This window comes from Aristolochia californica, unplaced genomic scaffold (genome assembly GCF_029961685.1).
Source record: "Aristolochia californica isolate CCGP_79_NKW_82.1479 unplaced genomic scaffold, dmAriCali1.0.hap1 SCAF_15, whole genome shotgun sequence".
In the NCBI taxonomy this organism is placed as follows: domain Eukaryota; kingdom Viridiplantae; phylum Streptophyta; class Magnoliopsida; order Piperales; family Aristolochiaceae; genus Aristolochia; species Aristolochia californica.
In genome coordinates, this window is record NW_027181826.1 from 2220541 (window position 1) to 2245626 (window position 25086).

A 25086-nucleotide genomic window follows, 5' to 3' on the forward strand; every position below is an offset into this window, starting at 1 on the left:
TCAGACTCTCTACCCATCCCTATGGACACATGGAAACTCAATAAATACCATGTGGTGGTTATTTATAACACCCGAATCTCCTCATCACATGGAAAAATCATTCTTCAAAATTATTCAAAAATATTCTACAACATTTAAAAATTAATCAAACTAATTCTATAGCAGATGACTAGTCCTAACAATGCAAAAACACAACTAAGTCAAAAATCACCGAACAACCCTGGTAGAGCCCTATATGACTTCGTAGTCACTACGAACCGTACCTCATCAGTGATGGGGGTCGGGTTTCGTTGGCTAATGGACGCCTCTGCAGGCGACTCAGCCTAGTTTGAACTGGACACAACCCACCCTCCATTACCCAACCTACTCTTAATCAGAATTTGTACCCATCCTAGTAACTAGGGCAAACACAAGAAAACATAAACAAAGCAAAAAAACCCATGTGGTGGATATTTATAACACCCAAATCTCCTCACCACATGGCATCATCATTCCATGACACTTCAAATTTATTTAACAACAACTATCAACTAAAATCAGAAATTAAATAGTAAATCACACGAAAAAATCAATACAGTAATTAAACACCTAAATTCAAATAAATGTTATAATTAAACACAATAATTAGATTCAATTAACAAAAGCCCTCAAAAACCACCTTACTAAATCGGCTTCTGAAATTCAAATTCAGGTTTGGAGGGTGAGTAGGGTTTCGATTTTGAGAGAAGGGGCGGCAAGAGAGTGAAATGATAGGGTATTAAGAGAGGGGGCAATGAGGAGATGAAATGATAGGCTTCGGTTTTGAGAAAGGGGTGGCGAGGGGATGAATAGAGGGGAACAGGGAAGAAGAGTGAGAGATGTGGCTTAGACGAAGTCAGGGTTGAGAGGAAGAGAGGGCGGTTGAGAGGGGGGCGTCGAGGCCGAGCAGCGGCAGCAAGGAAGCAGTGGGGAGTTGCGGCAACTAGCACAAGAAGAGGGTGAGAGGAGAGGAGAGGAGAAAGATCAAAAAGGGAGAGAACGAAAAAAAATAAGAAGCGAGGGCTTACGTGGCACAAGATGATATGACATTTTACGTGTCTAAATGGTGACGTGTTTGTCGATGTGTATATCTACTCACGCGGTGCTGATGGTGTGGTAACACGTAATCAATCAAAGTTTATGTGTCACCTTTGACTGTATACATGTACAGTAGACCAATCAAAGTTAAGTATTTTTCCAAATAAGTTCAAAGTGATGTCATTTATCGAAATAAGTTTGTTAAAATGGATAATTTGGTAAAAGGCCCGTGTTCATATCTCATTGACAAGAATCCAAAGCAATGAGGACAGGCATAAATTGAGATCAGATTTTCTTATACATGTCCCCTTCACAAACTTTTCCAGTAAAATATTTGTGGAAAAATGGTTCTAAATTCATACTAAAACTTCCTTCAGAAAATTTTCACCGGCATAAATCTGATTGAAGTCTTCCAGTTCCAACAGTAGAATTCTTAAATGATGTGGATCTTTGCCTGTCTTCACCAATCAAAAGGACTGAGCATCAGCTGGTCGTAATCACAAATTGCACTCATCAAGCGATCCTATCTATTCACCCACTTGCTCCTTTCATGGCCACCAGCATGGAACATCGCCATTACTGATAAGCTAATCAAGGAAGGAGACATTCATGGCCTACCTACTTACAGTTTCGATTCATGTGCACGTGCTCTGACGAGATCACAGATAAGGTTCTTGTGCAGGCAGGTTCTGGCTTTTAATTGAATCGTAAATGCAATCCTCTTTCACCTTCTCCAATTACATAAATTCATGGGGTCCTGGTCTCAAATTTACAGTTTACCATGGACGAGTCTTGTAACATTCTCGTCACGATCAGAAGGACGCAGAGAAGAGAACGAAGGTTAAACAAGCATACAGCTTTTACTCTTTTCAGCCTGGTAGAGAATGTTTTTTTCTCCGTTTTGGAACCAACCTCTAGATTCTTCTGCAGACATTTAGATGTCTAGACAAGAAACCCACATCAAGCAGTCCAAGTCTGGACATAAATTTAAGCTGGTTTTCTTTGATATCTCAACCTCTCCCTCATGCAGCGAGCTGAGAAGGTGAAGTGTACATGTCTGTGACAGCCTCATCTATTGTCTGCTCAAAAATGGCGTCTGCTATCTTTATTCCAATCTCTTTGATGTATGATTCCGGCTGAAGCCACTCAGCGGATGAATTGAAGTAGTCTGCTCTTGCTAGTTGTTTACTGTTAGGTGCGGCATTTGTCCATGAACGTATCTGATCGCAGATGATTTTTTCGAGCATCTCGGCTGCTGTATATGCATGGGAATTCAACCTTGTCTTCTTCATGTAAATCTGCTGCGCCTCTCTTATGTAGTCTAGCAAAAGTTTCTTTGTTTGCTGCAACAACCTTTTGGTTGTCATTGTCTGGGAAGAAGAAAACCCAGGAAGCTCTTGGTCTTCTGAAATCTGGAGACCTATTTTATCTGCAATTTTTTGTACTAGATATTCCAGTTGAGTTGCTGAAAGTAGTGATCCTTCTTGTTCTTCGCCTGCGGTTGGGCTAAAGTCGTCAGTTTCTGTTATGGAAATGACAGAGAAGCATGAGAAATGAGCATCCAATTTCGAATTACTCTAGAAGGGGAAAAAAAGAGAGAGAGAGAGAGAGAGAGACAGAGGGAGAGAAAAGTTGAGATGAAACTAACTGTGAGAACTTGCTGGTTCATCATCAGAGGGAACTTCTAATACAGAAACAGGACTCCGTTGCTTACAGTGTAGCATGCTTCTCCATTGATTTCGAGCCTGTTACATTTCTCAGATACTGTAACTCTCCAAACACGGATGCGATTCAGAAGTAGCAAGAACCGCTAAATAGAGAAATACCTGTGCTTTTGAAGAATGCAGTTTCAGACATCCGATTCTATGTCCAGCAGAGATGCGGATGAAAGCTGTTGGACCAGTCAAACACTCTTCCATGTCGCCTTCAGAACAAGAAAGAAACAGAGATTTACTGTTCGCAGAGGGAATTCTGTCCTCGTCTTGGAAAGCGGTCTCGCGCCGTACACCAGAAGCACAAGATGAATTACTACACCTCCCCTCAACGGAATATTTTCTGCCACTCTCAGGTCGTCTCCCTCCGCTGCCATCTCCAAACTTGCTGAGGACTGACCTGAGAACGGCGTAACACTTACGCAGAGCCTTCTCTTTCCTGTTCCTCAAACGATTACTGTTCAACCTCTTTGATTTCAAGCAATTATTTATGTCAGATTCTGAATCCGAGCTTTTTCTCGAGTGCCTCTTTTCAAGAAGGTAAACATCAAGAAGAAAGGGGTCCTGCTGCTCCTGGAGAAGCTCACGGAACTGACGTAGAGGACCACGGCTGTAACCAGACGCCATTAAGGATGGAGATGAAGGAAGAAGAAGATGCCAGAGAAGATAGAGCGAAAAGAATTCAAACACTGAGAAGGAAGAGTCGGATGAGTATTAATCGGTATAAACAAGGCTATCTGTCAGTTTGGGACTGAACATGAAGAGAAGAAGATTCGAAGCAGGAGCATGGAGAGGGGGGCAGCCTCCAGGTTTGCTTGTGATTGATTGCAGACAGCAGATAGCTCAAAAAGATAGAATCCAGAGGTGGTTTTTGAATTGCTTCAATTGTGTACGCGGGGACCTGTTTCTCTCGATTGACAAGTGACAACCACCACAACTGAAAATCTTTACTGTGTGAGACAGCCGTGAGAAGTACCATTACATAAACTAACTCAAGAACCAAAGTTGGGTTGGATCCCTGGAATCAAATGCTGAGAGTGAATAGAACCCAACTTTTCCTATAAATAGGTCACATTCACATAGAACTAAAGCCATTGCTATTAGGTATATTAGCAAATCTTATCCCATACCTCAAGCAACTAAGTAGTCTTATAACCATGGTTGTCGGATACGGTTTAAGACGGAATTTGATCAAACAAAAAGTTCATAGTGTTAAAAGACACTCACGTGTGTAACGGTGGTATGGCTAATAAATAAGAAGAACTTTTATAAAGATGATATAGAATCGTAATTATGCAAGTTGGTGTATGACCTATTCCTTTTAGCTCAAATTCGTCCATGCACCCCTTTCTTTGTTCAAATTACTTCTTTCCTATCTCCCAATAGTTAGAGTTCTTGTCTTCTCTCCTTCCATTCGATCTCTTGTGTTTATGTCTTTGTCTTTGTAAATCAACACATAGCATCTAATCCGGAGATTGTGATTAGTCTCTTGTGTAGAACCCAGTCACCCTCCAGTAAAATTGTAAATAGGTTTATCTCTATATGATCAATTACAACCTCAACCCATTTATGGATAAAATAATTCACCTAACTCACCCAGATGGGCAACCATGATATATCTTTTCTTGAAGCTCCTAATATGCTTCTCACAGTAAAGATATCTCACAAGATAGTCCTAGAAAAACAAATCGAGAGAGAATGACTCAGTGGCCCCTGCATCTTTCGTCGTTTAGTAGTCACACCCTTAACCTCCGATTGTGGTCGGAGGCTAATTGGCCTTTTGTTTCTCTTTCGCAGGAAAGCTTGTCTGCTGGTTGACTGCTAAGTAGTGGCATTTTTGTTTTATATACAGGAAGAGTGTTCAAGTCCTTATTTCTCTTTTCTTTTAATACTCTACTCCTATTTAGCTGTATAAGTATCTGAGATTATTGATCTCAAGAACGTTAAAAAGTTCATCATGGGGATTCCCTGTTTGTTTTAAGAACAATATTCGGGGCTGAAGCCTAAATCAACAGAAACTCAGAATCAATTTTCTCTCTTCCAGAAGTGGAGAACCTCCATGTTCTTCGTATTTGGATAGAATTAATCAAATCAAAGATGAAAATGAGCGGTGAAAGAAATTCCTACCAACCATCTGTGGCGGAATAATCAAAATAATGCCGACAGGATACAAGCTTAGTTAGGAACCTGAAGTAGAAAATAGAAGGGTCAAGCACAGGAAGAAAGCTACATGAATCTGTCATTTAATCTGATCGAGGAACAGATAAAAGCGTCGTTCATATTCTGTCATCGGAGAGATTCAGACCTTTTTGTTTGAATACTGTAATGTAACAATTGCAACTAAACACAAAAGGAGGGTAAACAATGAAATCCTATTTGAGGAGAGATTTTGAAGTAAAAGGTAAGAATTCTGAAATAAATGCTGGATGGCATACTGTAAGAGGTATTCTCCAAAGGCCTCTACCATTTTAGAACACATCTGAGTCGAGACAGAAGTTGAGACAGTATTTGTCTGGCTTTATTAGAAAAGATCCTGCGAGAACTGCATAATGCATTGATGTTCACGGTATATAATAATATAATGATCTCCAATTACAACATCACCGTGTTAGAGTAGCAAAAGAATATGAGCCACAGTCTCTTCAATTAGCAAACAAAGGGAACAGATAAATTTACCTTTTAATACAGAATTTGGTACAAAACACTGAAGAAAAGCACAGTATCTAATGAGGCTGCTAACTTGCATTCTGATGAAAGACCTGCAAAACCTCTTAAAACTCATTATCGTTTGCAGGCACTATGTGCCTTTAAACCCCACTTTCTTTTGGTATCATAATTGAATTGATCATTCTCAATTTCTCAAATTTGTCCTTAAATTCATTATGAAATGTGGCGAGACAACCCTGTCGATGAGCAAAAGCTTGGCTTAGTCTTCTGGTTTCTGCTCCCATATCTTTCCTCTTCTGCAGTGCTTTGTTCAGATCTTTTAAAAGCTCTTCCTTTTGGGCAGCTAACAGAGCAACATTGTCAGCAGATGTGGAAAGGTTCTGGATGAGAGAAGTTTTTTCCTCTCTCAGAAGGTGACATTCCTCTTCCAATATGTGACATCTTTCCCTGGAAGCCTCCAGGAGTTGGTTACTAGAACTGCACTCTCTTTGCAAGCTTTGACATCTTTCTTTAATAGCCTCAAGAAGTTGAAAGTTTGAAATACACTTTGCACTGTCATTCATTGCTTCAGAAGCCAAACCCTTCATCACAAGCATGAGCATCACCATCTTAATTCGCTCCAGTTATGTTAATATTGCAAATAAAGCATTTCAAGGTATAGGTAAAGTCAACGTTGCATCAATACTTTTGGAATAACCAAAGGGACAGTGATGTTATCAAATATAATTATTTGACAGCTCTGCATGAAATTAAGGTGCACTCCTGTTTTAAGTTCAGGAGACGGAATCTTATGCAGCCAGTGTGTCAACGTAAACATCATTTGTGCAGGCTCACCAGACTTATGTATAGGCCCTATCATGGAGATAAATTCCTTACTTGAATCACACGTGACACATTAACCTGAAGACCATTACTTCAACAATAGAAAATTAGTTTTAATATAAAACGAGCTAGGTCAGAAAAATGTTGTCTATTAGGAGTTGCAGCTGTCTATTTAGGCAGCAATTTTTTTTTTTTAAGCAAAGCTTGGGTCAGTTCCAAAAAGGTAGTTTTCTCTCCCTCATCAAGTTTAATATGTCCAAAAATTATTTTCGATTCAAGTTCATATATCTCTAAGGTTACACTGTGAAGCTCATATTTTCAGAAGATCTTTTACATATCCCTTGTGAAGTGCCTATCATATACTCCATACCTAGTGCATAGGCATCTCCTGGTTTCATTTGGATCCTCAGTCTCATGAAATACTCCTAATAAATGCCATAATCTGACAGTGTCACAGATATGAGGAAGAAAAGGTAAATTAAGATTCACAATTGTCCAAATCATGACTGATTTTGCCCACAGTAACCTTGAAACTGAGTTTCACAATCACCACTTCAGGGTCAGCTTAATTAATAAGCCAATATTGTAAACTTCACCAACCAAACAAACTAGCATACACCTGAGTACTTAGAAGGGCTGCTTAAGGCTACTTGCTTTTCAACTTTCCAATAGTAGGTCATTGCCGTCCAACTCCATTATAATATCAAACGCCTCATCATGATGAACCCATGAATAGATACAATCACAAAAGTTGATACTGCTTTATTAGAAGAAACTACAACAAGAACCTTCCTGATCATTATTTTGTCACTCTGCACAAGTCTCAATCAACGATGAACCTGGCTGATCATAGATATGACGAAACATAGAATTACCTGACTTAAGCTAGTCAGTTTAGGAGGAACTAGACAACTTATCATGGTACAACAGATGGTGCTGAATCTGTAGAACATGTTGAGGAACTATCATCCATCAGCACTCAGTAGGTGAACTCTGACACATATGGCCTTGATATAGCTCCTTATTTGGTATGGTATGTTGTTATTAATAAAAAAATACTTTTTGGTTCAAGGGGAGATCGCACGAGATGGTTTGGCTCGGGGTCTCCTCTATAGTGACAGTTTGCTTGTCTTTATCAGTTGCATATCTTCCGCATCATCAACTCCAAAAAAATTTAGTCACCCCCAAGAAATTTCCCTGAGGTCATACTTGTTCCAATTGGTTTGGTAAGCAATTTTAGTTCTACCGTAACAATTTCATTATTACTGAGGTGTTTATTTCTCTTCCTTTCATCCCCACATGACCCTTTTAGTTGATTACCTTCCTCCTACCATCTCTTTTTTTATTCTCGTTTACCCTTTTAGGCTAACCTCTTGGTGTATTACTTAGGTTGGCCCTTTCTTTATAGATGGGAGTTTTTTATTGGTGCCCCTTTTAAGTCCTTTTAAGTGACAGGAATTACTTTGGTTAGTGATTATTATTACTATTTTGCGTTCGCAATTCTATGAGGTTGGTTTCAACTCCTTTTTTCTCGCCTATATTTTTCTTTTTTGAGAATATGTGTCTAGTTGAGTACTTATCCTTGGAACACCTTGATGGAGGAGATAATTAATACAGTTATTTTTTTTTCAAGCTAGGATAATTGTCATTACCTCCCAACTTGAGTAGGAGTATAGAAGGAAAAGTATGAAGGATGAGGTAGGTGAATGAATCTACAATGAAGAATTCCACCTATTTTGATAAAGAAATTTAACATAACCAGAATATCTATGTCAAAGGAAATATATTATGAAGAATTTTTTCTTCACGGCCGAAAATCTTTTCCATTACAAGCTGAAATCATAAACTCTAGCTTGAGGGAGCGTGTTGAAGAATAGGTATGGGAGAGTCTTACATGACTCACACAACTAGAAATCTCATAAAGCCTGAATTAATATGGTGAAGTTTTACAAGAGTCTCACAGAATAGCCTCAGCTACAAGGTGTTCTAGTTATGTTAGTCTTTTATTTATGTTCAGTTGCTTAATTGCTCTAGGACTTATCTTTCAATGTTTGACTTTTAATATAACTAAGTCATGAGTAGTTTATTTGTCATCAGATTCTATTTGTTCCTTCTATTATAAATAGAAGCTCATTGTACTCAGTTATAATGAAGTCAGTGAATTATTTCTCTTCCCAAAAATTCAACACGCATTAGAGCAAGAATCAATGGTCATCTGTGAAAAACCCTTCCAATGACTTCCCAATTGATTAGTTAACTAACTAAGAACATTTTGAGTATATATGCATTTCAAATAAGAAACTAATTTCATGTGTTGGATCCTCATAATAAAGGTTCACCAAACTAAAACTCAGGCAATGTTTGATGTGGTTCTAGACTAGTCAAACTGGTGAGTATTTTCAAACTTTCAATATTTAGTTTGTTTAAAATAATAATAGAAGTCAAAATAGGAAAGCCAGCATGTTTAACTTGAACCTCCTTTTTTTTTCATAAACACGAGTCATCTTGTAATGTTCTCATGTCTATAAGTACCCTTGAGCCAATTCTTCAACATTATGCCCTACAACAAACATCAGTGTATACAACATTTATACTGATAACCACTAAATCATCTACCACAACCAACAAAAAGCAAAAATCTTACTTAAATATCTTTTTTTAACAAGAGAGGTGTCATGTGTTCTATATTAGAAGATTAGACTGCACTACAAGCATTTAGACCTTTCAAATTATGGTCCAAAAAGCCTATATGTCAATATCATGTACATATACTAGCTTTTCAATTTTCTTGAAAAGGTCAATTTAAACATCCAAGACAAATAGTTCTGCACAATGATCAATATAAATTTTTGTGCTTAAGTCAGTCCATTAGTAAAATCTAAGATTAAACTTCTGCAGCATTATCAATAAAGAGTTGTATACTTGACCCAAGTGTAACCCATTCATATCATCTGAAAAAAGTTACTTCTAAAAATGCATTATTGAACCAACATAACACACCAGGCTATTTTAGCCGTTTGAAAAGGACACATCACAATCATAAAACTATACAAAGAAAAAAGGATAACAAAACAACTGAAAACAATGTCACAAGTGAATAACTACATCTTAATGAGTGCAAAGAGACAACTACCTCTTGTGGTTGCCTCATATGCTTGTCTCCAAGAACTGGGGCATGTGAATATATCATATTTGATATTGCAGAATTTACTTTTGCAGAAAGCACTTTACATTCTTCCTGAATAACCAAACTGTCCTCCAAATTGATTTTACTGCCATCAACTGGCTCTGAGAAATGAGTTTCTAAAGTTGAGAAAAGATGGCACCCTATGTCATAGGTGCCAGAAAGCAAACTTGCCTCAACGGCCTCAGCAGGTCCAAAACTCTGACAAATGAATAGAAGCAGATGAATCAGGTATTTCACTTTTAAAGTATAGACCACAATTTTTCATCTTGGATTGAAATAACTAAATAGAGGATTCATGAAAAGAGATTTTACCTGCATAATCTTGCAAAGATCCTTGTAAGTTTCCTTGCAAGTGGCCACAGCTTCACACATCTTTTGAGGGATTTGTCTAACTAATAACAACTCTTCTTGAAGCTCAGATATTTCGTCCATGAGCTGATTGTTTATAAGTAACTGTGTTGCACGACTTTTCTGCAAATTACAGAAATGGGCAAGAACATTTAATTTGGAATAACAAGTAGAAAATTGAAAAATGGACAGCTAATAATTTTGTAACAGCAAGAAAAAAGGATTCTATTGAAAAAGCTTTTCAAGGGTGAAAAGGGTACGAGAAGAAACAAACAGCCTTGAAAAAAAAAATCCAGGGAACCAAAAAAAAACATTTAAAAAAGGAGGTCAAAGGGAAAGCAACATTTCAACAACGAGGTGCTGCTGGGGACCCCTTCCCTAGCTAGTGTGTCTGCTATGCCATTTGCACTTTTAAGGGTGTATTTCCAAAATACATTCAGGTTTTTATGTAAGTCTTCAATCTCATCAAAATAAATGAAGAGACGGCAGAAAGGCCTTTCTTTCCCCTTGCAACTACTAATAACAGCCGAATCCCCTTCTATGACTGGAGGGTCTGAAAATCTTCCTGTGTAGAGTCGAGGGCACGGGAGCAGAGTTCTCAACTGTACCACAGTTGCATCCTCAAGACCAAAGGGAGCAGAGTAAATAAGAAGGATGTTACCTAAAGAATCTGCCAATCAACAGATATGATCTAGATACTATATAATAAAAGAACTTAGTGGTATTATATGCACGCAAATACACTAAATGCACGCCCATTCGGCAGAAAAATAAATGGAACTTAACCAACTTGTTGCTAATAACAAGTGGCAATAAAAAAACATGAATACCACAACAAATCTAAAAATTTAAATGGGGTATTACTAATTTACACACCTCCAGTTCATCCTTTTCTTGAATTGCTTCCAGCAGTTGCCTTCTAAGAGTCTCAACCTCATCTTTGTCACATTCAACCTGCATCAGATTATAACTTAAAGATAATTGATACTGAAATGCAATACAGGAACCTTTTTATCCTTTTCAGAAGCTATAGGCTCCATAGAAAATAGTAATTTAAAACAACACACCAGCTCCTGGATAACATTTTATGACAAATTCAATTATCTAAATAAATAGTACTTGAAAGAAAACTTGGTATTTTTTTTTTAAATTGATGAACAAATAATAAAGTCAGATTAAAAGATGTACAGAAATACATCAGTTTAAAGAGGTCAAACCCAAAGCACAAGCAATCACAGTATTAGCAACCTAAACTGAAACTTTAACAAAACAAATCAAGCAACAGATTTGATAAGCTTCAAAATCAACATGGAAAAATATACTTCAGAAACTTAAGACACTTGGATTTTTGTAACCAGGTAACTCCTTTTATGAGAAATGCTATTCATGTCAGAACACAGAAAAACTTTTTTGAGCTGAACCTACTTTTCTTCTCTTAAGGTTGATAAGAGAAGCGTTTTTCTTTAGTTTGCAAGTACTGTGCTTGGATCAAAGGACTAAAGACAAGCTCAAAGTATGTTAGAGTATTGACCAAAATAAAGCCATATATTAGTTTATTTCTCAGAATGAAAAGGATCAAGTCTATAATCAGAATGGTAACAGCCCACAAGACAACACAGCACATTCAGAAGGAATACCCTCAAACACAGCGTCTCATCTCAATGCAAAACCAGCAAAGAAATAGAGAAAGAGGCCAAACATCAGCTTCACCCATGAGTGGCAGTTACTACAAGAACGAAATACTCACAGGACATGTGTTAATGGGTGGCAAAGAACAGCTCTTTTTGGCAGGGGTGAACAGAACCGAATCAAGATCTGTGTTGTGTCCGTTGTTCAATCTCAGCCACATATCCTCATCAGCTACATCTACAATACTATCTGAAATAGGGCTAGACTCCACCATCTTTGTATAGTTTGACCTCTTCATAACAAATGCGTTTGGTATTGCCCGAAAGTTAGGAGTTCCAAAATCATCTTCCTCTAATGTACCACTTTCACCACTGGAATCTTCAACACAACTTTGCCTCAGAGATACCTTTCCCTGCACAAATTAGTCTCCCAGTGTTAACTTCTAAAAAATTCAAAACAAAAATGAAATGGTAACTGTTGTATAAAATTCTATTCAATCTTTTTTCTCCAATGCGATTGTAGGAAAACAGAAAAATTCTCCAATCTTTTTTATACTGATCATGATGAATTTTATCTAGCTACACGTCTATCAAATGTGTCTTTCTCATCTAACAATTTAGAATTTAAGGTAAAGAATAACCAAATTGGCTGCAATTAATATCATGATGTAGCGAAGCAAGCTAAAGCTTACTTGGATATATTTGACTGATCCACGCCAAATAAGAAGAAAGAGAACAAGAAAGAAGCCCAAGCCCCTATTATTTAGGTTACTTTTTCCCTCTGATTTTTCCATAACTTTCATAATAAAAGGTTTAGAACATTTTACCATTCATAAGTAATAATCATTAGGGTTATTTTGGTCTCTTTAAATATGTTTGGTTTTAAATATCTATTTAGGGTTGTAATTGTGCAATCTATTGATTAAGCAGAATCATGGCAGCCATCTCTGCTTTTCCTTACTCTCCATTTGTCATCTAGAGTTTGAACACAGAAACCTCTTGATTTCTCATCAATTTGCGGAATTATATCACCAATCACCTTCCTTTAAATAATGTGGCCAATAAAATGATGGTTTAAGCTGACTCGGCTATTGACTGGATTGAGCATGAAAAAGTGCATCACATTGACTTTCAGTCAATCATCTAAGCATCCAGACTTTGATGAAGAAAGAGGTCTATATGAAAAGTAGAAAAAGAGCAGCAAGCGAGCAAGAGAGAAATTACGAGAGAGAGAGAGAGAGAGAGAGAGAGAGAGAGAGAGAGAGAGAGAGAGAGAGAGAGAGAGAGAGAGAGAGAGAGAGAGAGAGAGAGAGAGAGAGAGAGAGAGAGAGAGAGAGAGAGAGAGAGAGAGAGAGAGAGAGAGAGAGAGAGAGAGAGAATAGAGAAGAGTGAGAAGAAGAACTAGACAACCCGCTGAACATTTAGTCCGGCTCCATCTCTCCCAATCCTTGCATAGAGGGATGGATAGAAGTAACAGTATATTTGTGTCCAAAATAGATATGATAAAGAGAGAGAGAACAGCATGATGAATGTGCAATCACCAGTAGATCATCTAAAAACATCTCACTACAGTGATTCCTCATGGAGCAATAGGGTAATTGTACAAATAAGACCTACAAGAAGAGCTTGATTACACACACAGAGACTGAGAGTAACAAAGGGGTATCATAAGTTGGTTAATAGACCTATGGATAACCATCTAACCACTGCCACATTTCCATAACAAGTATAGAGTTTGCTTTAGATGCTACAGCAGTTCAAAAAAATAGACTATAATCATTCCCAACATTTGTGGTTCAAATTCAGCTCAACCCACTCATATAGGATATAGAGTGATCATAGGTTGTTAATAAGTAAAGAAGTTTTTTAAGTGCTACCAGACATTACTGAGAAGTTAAAGGAACTTTGTCTTTCTACGTCAAAACAAAAAATGGATCATAAATCTGTCGGAAATTATTCATCTCCAGTTCAAAATCAGCTTAGGCCACTAAATCACCAACCAATAGCAACCAAATTTGCCATCCAAAGTACCTTTAGCCATACCTGTGGTCCCACATTCAGTTTATATCAGGCATTAAAGAAATATAGCATGTGGATATAGGAATAACTTTGAATAAAACAACCCAGTTTAAGAACTAGCTCAGTTCTAAACTCAAATAGTAAAAGAGCTAAAGCTGTCTTTAAAAATGATGATCTATCCTGCAATCTAATACAAAGTAACCAGAATATATCAATAAACTGTTTTAAAGATTAGGTCCATCATCTGATTGAATATAAGACAATATACAATGTGATCCGATGCAAGTAGGTAGCCTGTAAAACCATTTTAGGTTAATCATACTCGTGCCCCCAAGAAATTTGTGATGCTACATACCTCCTTTGAATATGGATAAGTACACTCACCCAGTTAGTTTGTAATCTCTTGCACAACACCTTGCTCTATTTTTAAAATTTAAAAAAAAAAGACAAAAATGACATTGGTGAAAGGTTGCTAATCTCTTATATCTTATGGCCTCACGGTCTCTCTAGTTTAATGTGAGACCAAAGTTATGAGGGACCCACCTAATGCAACCCACATTCAACCAAGTGAAGCCACTTTTCAATGTGAGCATGCGTATTTGGTGGGGGGCCCAATTAATGTGCTTCTCAGTTTAAAATGACCCTATTATTATCATTTAAATGGACCTACTTTTAAAATGTAGAGCTCGTTAGATCGTTATTAAATAAAAGATGCATGCCCACATTGAAAATGGGTCACTACTTTAAGTAGGAAGCACTGTGCGGGTCCTGAAAAAGCAGTGGCTACCACGTTAAACTAGTTGGACATGATGTCCAAATGATATAAGAGATAAATAAAATTTCAGTAAGGGTACTTTATCTAGTTTTAGGAGAAAAAGTGTAAGGACAAGGGGTTGTGATGCTGACATGGAATGTAACACACCCTAAAGACCAAGTTTGCATTTCAGATCTACAGGAAAAACAGAAATCCAATAAGTTTGCACTTCAACTTGGTTCTGACCAAGAAAGAATTACTGCAATTTTGACATAGTGTTTGTCAATCCAATCGAAATTCCAAAATAATTGAGATTGAAGAAGAAAAGCAGCAACTTTATTTCCAAATTTGTAACTGAAATGTGGGAGAGGTTTAAGATTAGGGTATTAAACCCACCAACCTCCCATTCCCTTACAAATGTCACTTTTGAACATCACTTAAGGTTCCTCCCTTAAAATTACAATGATACTTTAACTTAATAACTAATGCACCTATCAACTAAGAAACTTAAAACAAAAATAAAGACATAAATGACCCTGCCAACTAAACACAAATAACAAAGATACCCTTTATGCTGGAAACTAACTCTCTACAATTATTGGCCGGATATAAAATAAAGTATATGAATATTCTATGCTTGAGAAGCCGCCTTCTCAACAATATGGCAAGATCATCTTGGCATAACTTTTTGACAGCTCATCATCTCAAGTTCTTCTCCAAGTTCTTCAAACTGTTCATGTTCCATCTTTTTTTCATTAGACATTCATGTGGCGTCTCTTGTCCTTAATTACATTTGGGACTGCATCGTTGAGTATAAGGAAATATCAAAAGTAGGTGAGGAGTAATTATTGATATTTTGGGTGGGAGTGTAACTTTGCAACTTTTTGAAGGGTGAGTGTATTTAATGCTTTCATAAAATTAGCTAAAACGCCAAAGATCTGAACAGAAATTTTTGGTAAGAGTAATGGTGAGCAGTTGTATATTATCCTAAAAGTTACTTCATGCTTAATGAGGAGATCATTCCCACCACAACCATGAACTTGTCTTGTCCTTGGTGTTGTTACATTCATGAGATGCAACTCTTTCAAAGATGTTATGGTTTGCTAAAGTTGGTCCAGGTTCATCCTAAAATTGCTACAAGAAATTCGAAGTTCTTTTCCCAACTACAACCACAGATTTTCCTAACTTTAACCAATGTGGGATTCTTTCCATTCATGATTTAATAATGATACTTTAGAAAATAAATTAAATGACAAAGAAAAAGATATACAAAATGATTAAACAAGCCCCAATTCTTGCTAAGAGACTAACTTTCAAACCTATTTACCTAGTGGAAAAAATTATAATCACAACAAAAATTAGATAAAAATACACTAAGATCCACCACAAGATTAAAAAGGTCTTCAGAGAAAACAGTTAAAAAGATGGTACCTGGGTTGAGCTTCGATCAGACTCGGAAAAAGTAACAAGGCTGCTAAGATTATCTATTTTCATTTGTTGCTCCCTTATGTGTTCCTCTCTCTCTTTGTGAGACTTCCTTTCTTCCTCAAGTTCCATTGCTAGCCTTTCACGCTCTAATTCATACTAATGATCGTAAAAAATACAACAGAAAAAGTAAAAATGAGCAAAGCTGCACCATGAGGCATTATATAAATGGTAACTAATGCAACTAACAAAAATTGACAAAGAAAATAAGTTAAAACAAGGGACTCCAATAAATTAAGGGTAACACGTTTTACGATGCAAACCACCAACATGAGATGGTTGTTGGAGCACTTTACCCAATCCATATAATAAAATAGCAAATTACTTACTTTGGGATAACGATTATGATGTTATGATGGATTAAAAACTGACCTTGAGCATTTCGTTTCGGATCTTTAGAATCTCTTGCTCTAGAACCTCAGAGTGAGATCCCTGTACAACAATACAACATTGTTCACAAACATTCAAAAAAATTTTACAACATCCAAAAACATATATATATATATAGATATATATATATAGAGAGAGAGAGAGAGATAGATATAAATATATATATCAAAGCAAAAGTGGCAACTAACAAGGCAGATTGTGAGAATACAAGACATAAACCTGAAGTTTTCTACGAAGTTCTTCAATCTCCAGCTTCTGCCGCTTCAAAAGGGTCGCATCAGTTAAAACCTGTTATGAATAATCAATCATTAGAATACCAAGACAGATAGTACAGTTGAAGACGCTTCACAGATCACTCTCAAAGATAGATAAATTTGTACCTTCACACTATCACTATAAGAAGAAGAAGAAAAAGTGGGAAAAAAAGTCTAACATATATACATACATAAAGATATATAAATAGGTCCAGCCAACCTTGGTTGCATCCAACTTTCTCTTCCTTAGAAAAGTTACTCTATTTAAAAGAATATCTTTTACTTCATTATGTATACAACAATGCCATTATTTCCATTTTATCATTACAATTGATAAAAATAAGAAAAATAAATAAATGAACATCAAATGAATGCATGGGATAACATGTAACAAATAGATATAAAGATACACACACATACTTCACTAAATAACATTGAAGTAGGTAAAATTGCACATATTACAACGATGAACAAAGATAAATACCATATGCTTACTAAGATGATAAATTAAACTAATTCAACTTACAAAACCTAGATGATTCAATTTGAAAACTTTAATCTATGCTGAATATAGTACCCACCTCATTCACTTGTACACAATTAGTAATTCGTTTAGCTCTACTTGCAAAGTGGAGGGTCCCCCTAGTTTCTTCAATATGAACCTAAATATGACAAGTAAAAGTTGGAGCAGAATCCCAGAAACTATTATCCAAACCAGCATAAGATAAATTGAAGGCAATCAATAAAAAAAAAGACAAGGTTAATAGACAGACACCTCTTCTGGTGAAATTGTGCAGATAATTGAAGTTTTGGCATTGCCACCAAGTGCAGGTTGGAGTATGCGAGTCAACTTACTATCACGATAAGGAATGTGAGCCCTGAATCAACATTTCAATCAGTTAAGACACAATTTTTTCCTCAAACAATAAACAAAGTGGCCATACAGCTTCAGACCCACCTTTGTTTGTTACCTTCACTAAGTTTATTGATTACATTTCCAAGAATCATTAAGCTCTTGTTAATATACTTTCCTTCCTTCAAACGGACACCACCAGCTCCTGTCTTAGCAATCCGCTCAGACCCAGCTAAATCAACCAAATTCTGACAGCACAATAAAATTCCAAAATATATCAAAAGATATACGAACACCAAAAAACTTCAACATTTGATAATAGATGATATTAGTGGATGCCCATGGACATGCTCCAACAGCACTACTCTATAAGTATGGAGTTAATGCAAGAATGATGCTCACGCACCAATACAAAATGTGATCCTCCCAACCATACATGTGCATCTTCGCATTTTGTTATTGTTAAAGTTGGTTCTAGGACCACCACAAGACAACTGACCAAAACTAGGAAGCATTTTCTCAACTAATAATTATGGAATATAACTTATAAGGGATTAATTCCCATTAACCTTCCCCCTTCATCCAGGTCTAAACAAATAGACAACAAGACAGATGTACACAACATAAACTGGCACAAATTTAAATAGGGCAAAACTAGGTTCAATGGAACAATAGTCCTGCTCTAGAGGCATGCTAAAATTGGTTTAGTTCCATCTCAAAATGACAAGCCAAAGTTAAAAGGCATTTTCTTAACTAATAACCAAAAATTATTTCCAAAATTAAACTTATTCAGGATTATCTCCACTAACAATTAACCCCAGACTACTCCCATCTCTAAAACATGAAATCATTGATAACTCTGCTTCATTCTATCTACTGAATTTTTTGGACTTCTAAGGCATAATTGATTAAAAACAGAAACTTAGCAGACAAAGGAATAGAACAAAATTTGTTTTAACAAGAAGCAAGAATTCGTGTTGAGCTTTACAGACCAATACAGAGACACGAACTGCATCTGCACTAAAGCCATCACCAGAAGTTGCATTTTTGCCCTTGCTCTCAATAACCTAATTCAGATGTCATTAGGTAAGTACCCACAACCAAGAAATCAAAATAGAGACTGAAGCAAAGCACAAATCATCTTGCAAAACGTACCATCCTAAATATAGTGTGGGATCTGCTACTTCTGATGTTCATGTTTGTCTGGCCGAAGTGTCGATTAACTACAAGATTGCATTCATCCAAGTAAATGACACTGTAATCCAATCAATATAACAGAGAATAAAATAGGGTCTCCAGTTCATTGTCTGTGCATAAGAAGGATGATCTAGTTTAAACAGTTTAACCTATATTTAACGTGAATATAGCTTTCAAGAATCAGAGGCAATCAGATAACATAACAAAGAAGGCTAAAAGAATCTAACCATCAATCCAGAAATACTCAATTAAAAACAAATATTATGGTGCAAGATTCTAACAAAGGTGATACAATAAGCTTTCCAATTCATAATTTTCAGAAGGAAGTCTGCATAAGTGCCTGTTTTGCTACTATAGATAAAGAAAATATAACTCTGTGACTAAGGATTTTAGACCTTCAAAACTATGAGAGAAGAGAGAGGTCCAACTTATCTCAGAGTGTATTACAAGCAAATAGTTTGACATAACCCACTCTTCTACTCATCTCTAACCATATCAAGAGCTCAACAAAGGGAAAAAATTTGACCTCACCTTCTCCTAATTCAATGAGCTTTATAACTTGCTCAGCATTATTCACAATTTCTTCTCGAAGCCCTGCGACAAATATACCACGCTAAAGAATAAAGAAAAAGAGTCAGTATATAATGTAGTCTCTCAAGGTACAACCAAATGTCAAACACCCTTAACTCACCTCCAGACTCTCATGAATTTGAAGTTTATGGTTCTCTGGAGCGAAAAGATCATTAATCTCTTCATTATAAATTTCCATATACGAAACTCGGATGAGAAATTCACGGTCAGCTATCTGAAGTTTAAACAAAAAAAAAAGAAAGAAAGAAAACAAAACATGATCAAACAAAATCATGAAGTTACAGTCATAACTTAATTATTTCAAACAATAGACTAGTATTCAATACCATCTTAATATTTTGGAAGATATCTTTAACAGCCAAGTGAATAATCCCAGGATCGGTGTCAGAACCGTTCATGGTGTATGTCTTACCACTGCTTGTCTGACCGTAAGCAAATGCTGTTCCTGAATAACATAAACAAAATTGCAGACCAAATTTAATCCGACAATACCAAAAATGGAAAGTCCAGATATGAACAAAGATAGGAAAAGGCAATCAAAGAAAGTACTTCCAATCACATAAGCACTTGACAAGAGTTTATGGCGATCAAGTAAAGTGCATCGCAGTAGTTTACTTACTTTTTCTATATTTATGTGCAAAATTACTAACATCACAAGCCTCAAGCATGATTATTGTCAATGAAGCAATCAGGCAATCAGGCATAAAAGAAAAGCTTTATGAGTTTTAGATGACACAGAAAATCAAGGGAGCACATTTTCCTTTTGGACTTGCACACCAATGAATGGTAAATTTATCACAAGGACCCAAGAAGGAGGTCAACTCATAGGACCCGGTGTAGCATATTCTCACGCAGTAGCAGGATGCACATACCTTGGAAGCTCCTATACCTTAGATTAAAAGTTCACCAAATGAGTTTCTGATGGATCAATATTCAAAAGATGGAATTTCACTAACGGAACCAACTGTTCACACCAAATATAGCCTGTCCTTTCATTCAACCCAACTGTACACTTGGTTGGAGACCTGAAGCTGGCCCCGAGTACTCCACAACTGAATGTTGTGTAAATATGGGCCTGACTTGCACATAGATTATGGCTGCAAAAAGACCCCTCCAACACAATCAGTTTGCAAAACTCCCAACTTACTTATCTTAGCTTCCATCAGGATGAAGTCAGCAAAAATATGCCGTAGAAATGGCTTGGCTTATGGCATAATTTTGATCTGCTTGTTGATTGTTTATATACAATTTCTCAAGGATGCTTTAGTCTTACAATTACTCAAAATCCTTATAGTTACATTCCCTTTCAAGAGCCAATGAGTGTGAATATAAACGAAGGGTCAATTGGTACATACATAGGTAAATGGAACAAATTTTTACAATCAGTAAGTGTCTAGTAATTGACTTCCAAAAAGCGTAACCACTTAATTTGCATTAAGGTGAGAGCGAGGCAGTTAGAATATGAATAATGGAGAAAAGAAACAAATCAAAACAGTGAAACTGCAAAGGTGAACTAGTTTGGGAAACAAGAGATAATCAGTTTATTATTACATATCAGACTCTTTCCCTAATTGGAAGTTTGAATGATTATATCTAAGCCAGTACTTGTAGTAACGAGTCTAGGATACCAACTAGCAAAAAGCATGCAAATTATCTACCAGCGGAATTGGGTCCGCAGAAGAAAAATTCATAGTGATGCATCTAGAAATACCAACTGGAGAAAAGCATGCGAAGCTGTTTCCCAGGTAAGTTGTTAGACTCTTGAATCCAGATGCTCGAATTTCTAACCTTATAAGTACTCCACTGTCCATAAATTTCCAGAATAGAATTAATTTTTAGACATGTTAAATATGCTTTATTTTTACCTATCCTATGGAAGCAAGAAAAAGATAGAAAAAAGTAAACAACGTAGCGGAACCATTAAATCCTAACACAGAAAAATACTCCCACAAACTCACTCATGAAAACACGGAGCAAATATAGCAAACTATGGGACTTGACAATGCAGAAAGCAGATGTACCATTAAATCCATCGACTGCAGCACGAATGATGTCTTTGGTTAGAAGTTCGTAAATCCATGCATTTGTACACTCTTGATCGAAAACGTGATCTGCACACATAAAAAATCTAGATATCAAGACGAAATCTGCAATGACCAAAAGAGGGAAGGAAGAGCAGAATGTGTACTTTCTGATCCTTTGAGTTATTATTTTGCAGTTGTTAGAGACAGCCGAACTTGTACTCACCGAACGCGTAAGATAATCCGGGAATCGGGGTTCCTAGAGGCCTATGCAAGGAGATGCGGTTGTCCTCGACCTTCCAATGCGATGCATTTTCCACGGATTCTCCGGAGACCGGAGGACGAACTCGAACTGCAACGCAGATTTTCTCCATAGAAATTCAGAGAGAGAGAGACAGAGACAGAGAGAGGATTGAATAGCTGGTTCAAATGAAAGACTGCAAGGCGGGATTTTTCAACATTCAGTAAAACAAAAGAAAGTGCTTACACTAACCCCTGGACATTACGAAATTACACTCAGCCCCTTCAAGTATCAAATATTGCGCCACCCCATTTGTTTTCAAAATTTGAATTTTAATACACTTACCTCCTTGGCCTTTTATGCAAAATTCATAGGTTAAGATTACAAGGATGTTAATGTAATTTTCGTTATTATTTAAAACAATAAATTGGTCTGTCTTGTACAATCTCACAGAGACGATGAGAAACTCCCAATCTGCCTTCGTCTTTGTCTTCGATTCTCAAATTTTAGTTCTCTACAACCTCCTTCGTTACCCTCTACCATTCGCAAGATCGATTTCTTCGATTCTATTTTGATCACCGACAACCAGTTCTTCCGTCAAGCTGTAATGCAGGTGAATTGATATTCGTTAAGATAAAAGTTGAGAGAAACCTGCTTCCTTATTACGAAATCTAGAAGTTAAAAGGCTTATAGATAATGAGATTGTTTTAATTAATGAGGTTATCATCGAAGAAAGAGCAGAAGGAATCCCAACTCCAAAATATTAGTTTGATCCGACTGATCAGAAGTACAAAACAGCGTAATCCCAACTCCAGATATAGAGGAGAAAAAGGCCAAAATTCTTAGACTAACTGTCGCCTATCTATTCGTTCGATTAGAGTACCAAGGTCGAGAAACCTCCAGTCCTTCATATTCAATAAAGAAGCAAACAAGAGGCCCTTCAAGATGCTGCATTGTTTGGCCATTTAACCCCTCATGATTTAAGAGCTTACTTCTACTTTGATAACCAAGCATGTTTTAGTGTTCTTACTACTAAATCATCTTCTAGCATATCATATTGAGCCTAAATTTTTTAATGGCCCCAACATGAGTTAATTGCTTACAAGAGGTTACATACTAAGCTCAAAATTTTGAAATATTTAGTGTGTGATGTTGTTTAATACCTTGTGTTCAATACGATTGAAATCATTTGTTATTCAAATTGTTAATTTGAGGTTTGATGTCCTTCCATTAGAGTTATGCTATTGATTGAGGAGCACCTTTGAATTGGCCTTGTACTTTTTCTTAAAGATGTTTGAAACTTTGAAATTAATTGTGTTGGATTTAACTCAAGTTTCTTTTTAAATCAACCTATCAAGAGGCATTGTATTATAGCTATAATATGAGTAAGTAACCCTTGCATTGTATGTAGTCAAAGCCTTATGTAGGCAAGACCTTACCACATCACTTGCTGAAGAAATTCTTAAGACAAATATTAAGTTGATAGAAAATCCGTCAAAGGGTGTAGGTTGAAGAGCCTTGCTTGCTAACAGGAAGAGCCAAGTGTGGATAGGTGTCGAAGAAAGTCCCCAAAGTGGGCAAAGGTGGTTACTAACTCTTAAGTCCCAAATGTGGCCAAATGTTCAAGAATGTCTTTTGTAGGGGATAACTATTGTTGTTGACCTATAAAACTTTAGTGTAGGCAATTGTTAAAGAAAATTATATAAGTGGTCTAAGTTTGAGTGCTTAGTTTTTTGTCGATAAAAATCTCAAGAGTGGATCTAAGTTTGTATGCATAGTATGTAGCTGAAAATTATTTTGCATCTTGGTTAGTGACCCTGATTTACTGTTGAGGAAACTCTATGTCACAAGTCTAGACTTAATAGCCTAGTGAACTATGATGAAAGAATAATGAGTTGTGTAAAGGTTGAGGTGGTCAATTAGATGGTGTAAGCCCCGAGAGTAGGCAACATTGTAATTGGATCTACGAGGACGAGGTGTTTGATTCAAATGTCATTAGGCCAATATACATAGTGAATTAACTCCTACATGCAAACACCTAAGAGTTAATTAGTAATATGAGTTTGGATTGTAAGGCATTGTTATAAATCATTATGTGTCACTAAATTTGGTTGCATATCTGTGGGTCTTAGTATTCAAGATTCTCAAGTAGAGCATTTGTTAAAATGAAAACAAAAATATGCCTAAATTGAAATACAAAAATTTAGTTTGCAAAATGATGTGATCGTGAGTACAACAATAAAAGATAATTTATAAAATTTAAGGTGATTTAATGTTCAATCTCCAATTTATTTCTCTTACTTGATTTCCAACACACTAGTTTGACTCAAACTTGACTTACTCCTATAGATGTACTGAAACTTATTTGGTTTGTTACTTGATTTGTAACTAACATCCTGATGCTTTATGAGAATATTTGACCTCATATCGTATGTAGTAGCTTCAACGATAGTAACAAAGTAGCAATAAAAAAAGATTGATTGCTACTAGGAATCCTATAGGGCATCAAATTGATTGATTGAAGTGTTGATAAAATATTTCAAACTTTTATTTACTTGCAAATAGAAGTTCGACGTATTTAAAACTTAGGAAACATTTTTTAGAGTCTCTTCAAAAGCTCCCTTTAGGTCATTTTTAAAGTTTACAATGGACCTTATGTATAGGGTAGTAGCTCCTTTGCCACCTTTGCTTTAAAGTGGAGGTTCTTACGATGCCGCAAGTCGCCCCAAGTGTCACTTCTCTTGTTTGGGTGGAGTTTCCTTATGATGCTACGTGTCACCTTTTTGTATTACCCTGTTGCTTATGTAGCACTTAGGCATTGTTTATTTTTTTTATTTGATTTTAGATCATGTCCTCATGCAATCCACTTCGTCTTGACCGACACTTGATTGGACCTTGATCTAGGTAATCGAGTCAAAACCCTGATTTTGGCTATTGATTGGCCTTTTGACTAATCTTCTAAACTTTGATACCATTGATCAACTGGCAATCAGGCTCCTCCAATCTCGACCATTGATCGATGTCAATTTTTTATATCGTTGATTGAGGTCCTAATTCTGGTGATTGAATTTTCATGTCTATAACATATAAACAAAAAATTGAGATCAAGCAAAAAAAAAAAAACCTTTTCGCCCGTCCCACCTCTTATTTGTTTCTCACGAGATCTAACATATTCAACCAAAAATTCTTATTTTATGAATAACATTATAAATTAGGAGCATCGACTGATGTTGGACCATCAATATGATCCTAAATACTACCCTTCTTGATGCCATATTTTGAATATAGCCTTGTAGATAAAGTATTTTCATGTTATCTAGTTTAAAATACAATTCAACAAACTATGATGTGGTATTTATCCTTGAGATTGTTATTTTTAATTAAATAATTATTTATTATATTACAAAATATATGACGAGGAGAACTTCTCCCACCTTTTTTAGTGACAAAGAAAGGGTAGTGGGGAAAGGGTCTTAATTTCATCGTTAAAATTGATAACAATAAGAAAAATATTAAAATAACATCAATATGAAGACATCGAATAATAAATAAATATAGAAAACAAATTAAATTTTAAGTAATTCAATTCAATTTTAATACTATATATGAAAATTAAGTACAATTGAGCTTTATGGACTTAGGTCTATACTCATTTTTTCTTAATAAAATATTATTAAATTATTTTAAAATAATTTAAAAATAAATGGGTGATACTATTATGTCAAATAATATTTAAAATAATAATAATATTTTTCCATATTTTTTACAAAATTTATAACAATGAGGCCGTATTTTGCTAAATAATTATAAGTTTAATTTAGTGTTATACTTAAAAATACCGCAACTAAATTGTAAGACAAT

The 25086-nt window shown here is 36.0% G+C and overlaps 2 protein-coding genes across 3 annotated transcripts; both read right to left on the minus strand.

The window, feature by feature from the left end:
• Positions 1 to 1324: 1324 nt before the first annotated feature.
• Positions 1325 to 3661, minus strand: LOC137952122 (uncharacterized). Of its 2 annotated transcripts, none has more exons than XM_068799191.1 (3): positions 2883 to 3661; positions 2705 to 2801; positions 1325 to 2551 (listed from the first exon to the last, which is right to left on the minus strand). In XM_068799191.1, the coding sequence occupies exons 1-3, from the start codon at positions 3393 to 3395 to the stop codon at positions 2079 to 2081; spliced, it is 1083 nt and encodes a 360-aa protein (XP_068655292.1). In that variant the 5' UTR covers positions 3396 to 3661; the 3' UTR covers positions 1325 to 2078. The 2 variants fall into 2 exon arrangements, with proteins under 2 accessions (XP_068655292.1, XP_068655291.1); XM_068799190.1 differs by having other exon boundaries at positions 1325 to 2578.
• Positions 3662 to 5267: 1606 nt separating this feature from the next.
• Positions 5268 to 21381, minus strand: LOC137951565 (kinesin-like protein KIN-7N). The gene is made up of 18 exons (XM_068798306.1): positions 21211 to 21381; positions 20985 to 21074; positions 19290 to 19408; positions 19064 to 19177; positions 18904 to 18985; positions 18331 to 18398; positions 18168 to 18242; positions 17281 to 17423; positions 17098 to 17200; positions 16904 to 16984; positions 16288 to 16356; positions 16051 to 16110; positions 15625 to 15777; positions 11540 to 11833; positions 10669 to 10746; positions 9757 to 9915; positions 9391 to 9642; positions 5268 to 6016 (listed from the first exon to the last, which is right to left on the minus strand). The coding sequence occupies exons 1-18, from the start codon at positions 21356 to 21358 to the stop codon at positions 5576 to 5578; spliced, it is 2529 nt and encodes an 842-aa protein (XP_068654407.1). The 5' UTR covers positions 21359 to 21381; the 3' UTR covers positions 5268 to 5575.
• Between the last annotated feature and the right edge of the window lie 3705 nt (positions 21382 to 25086).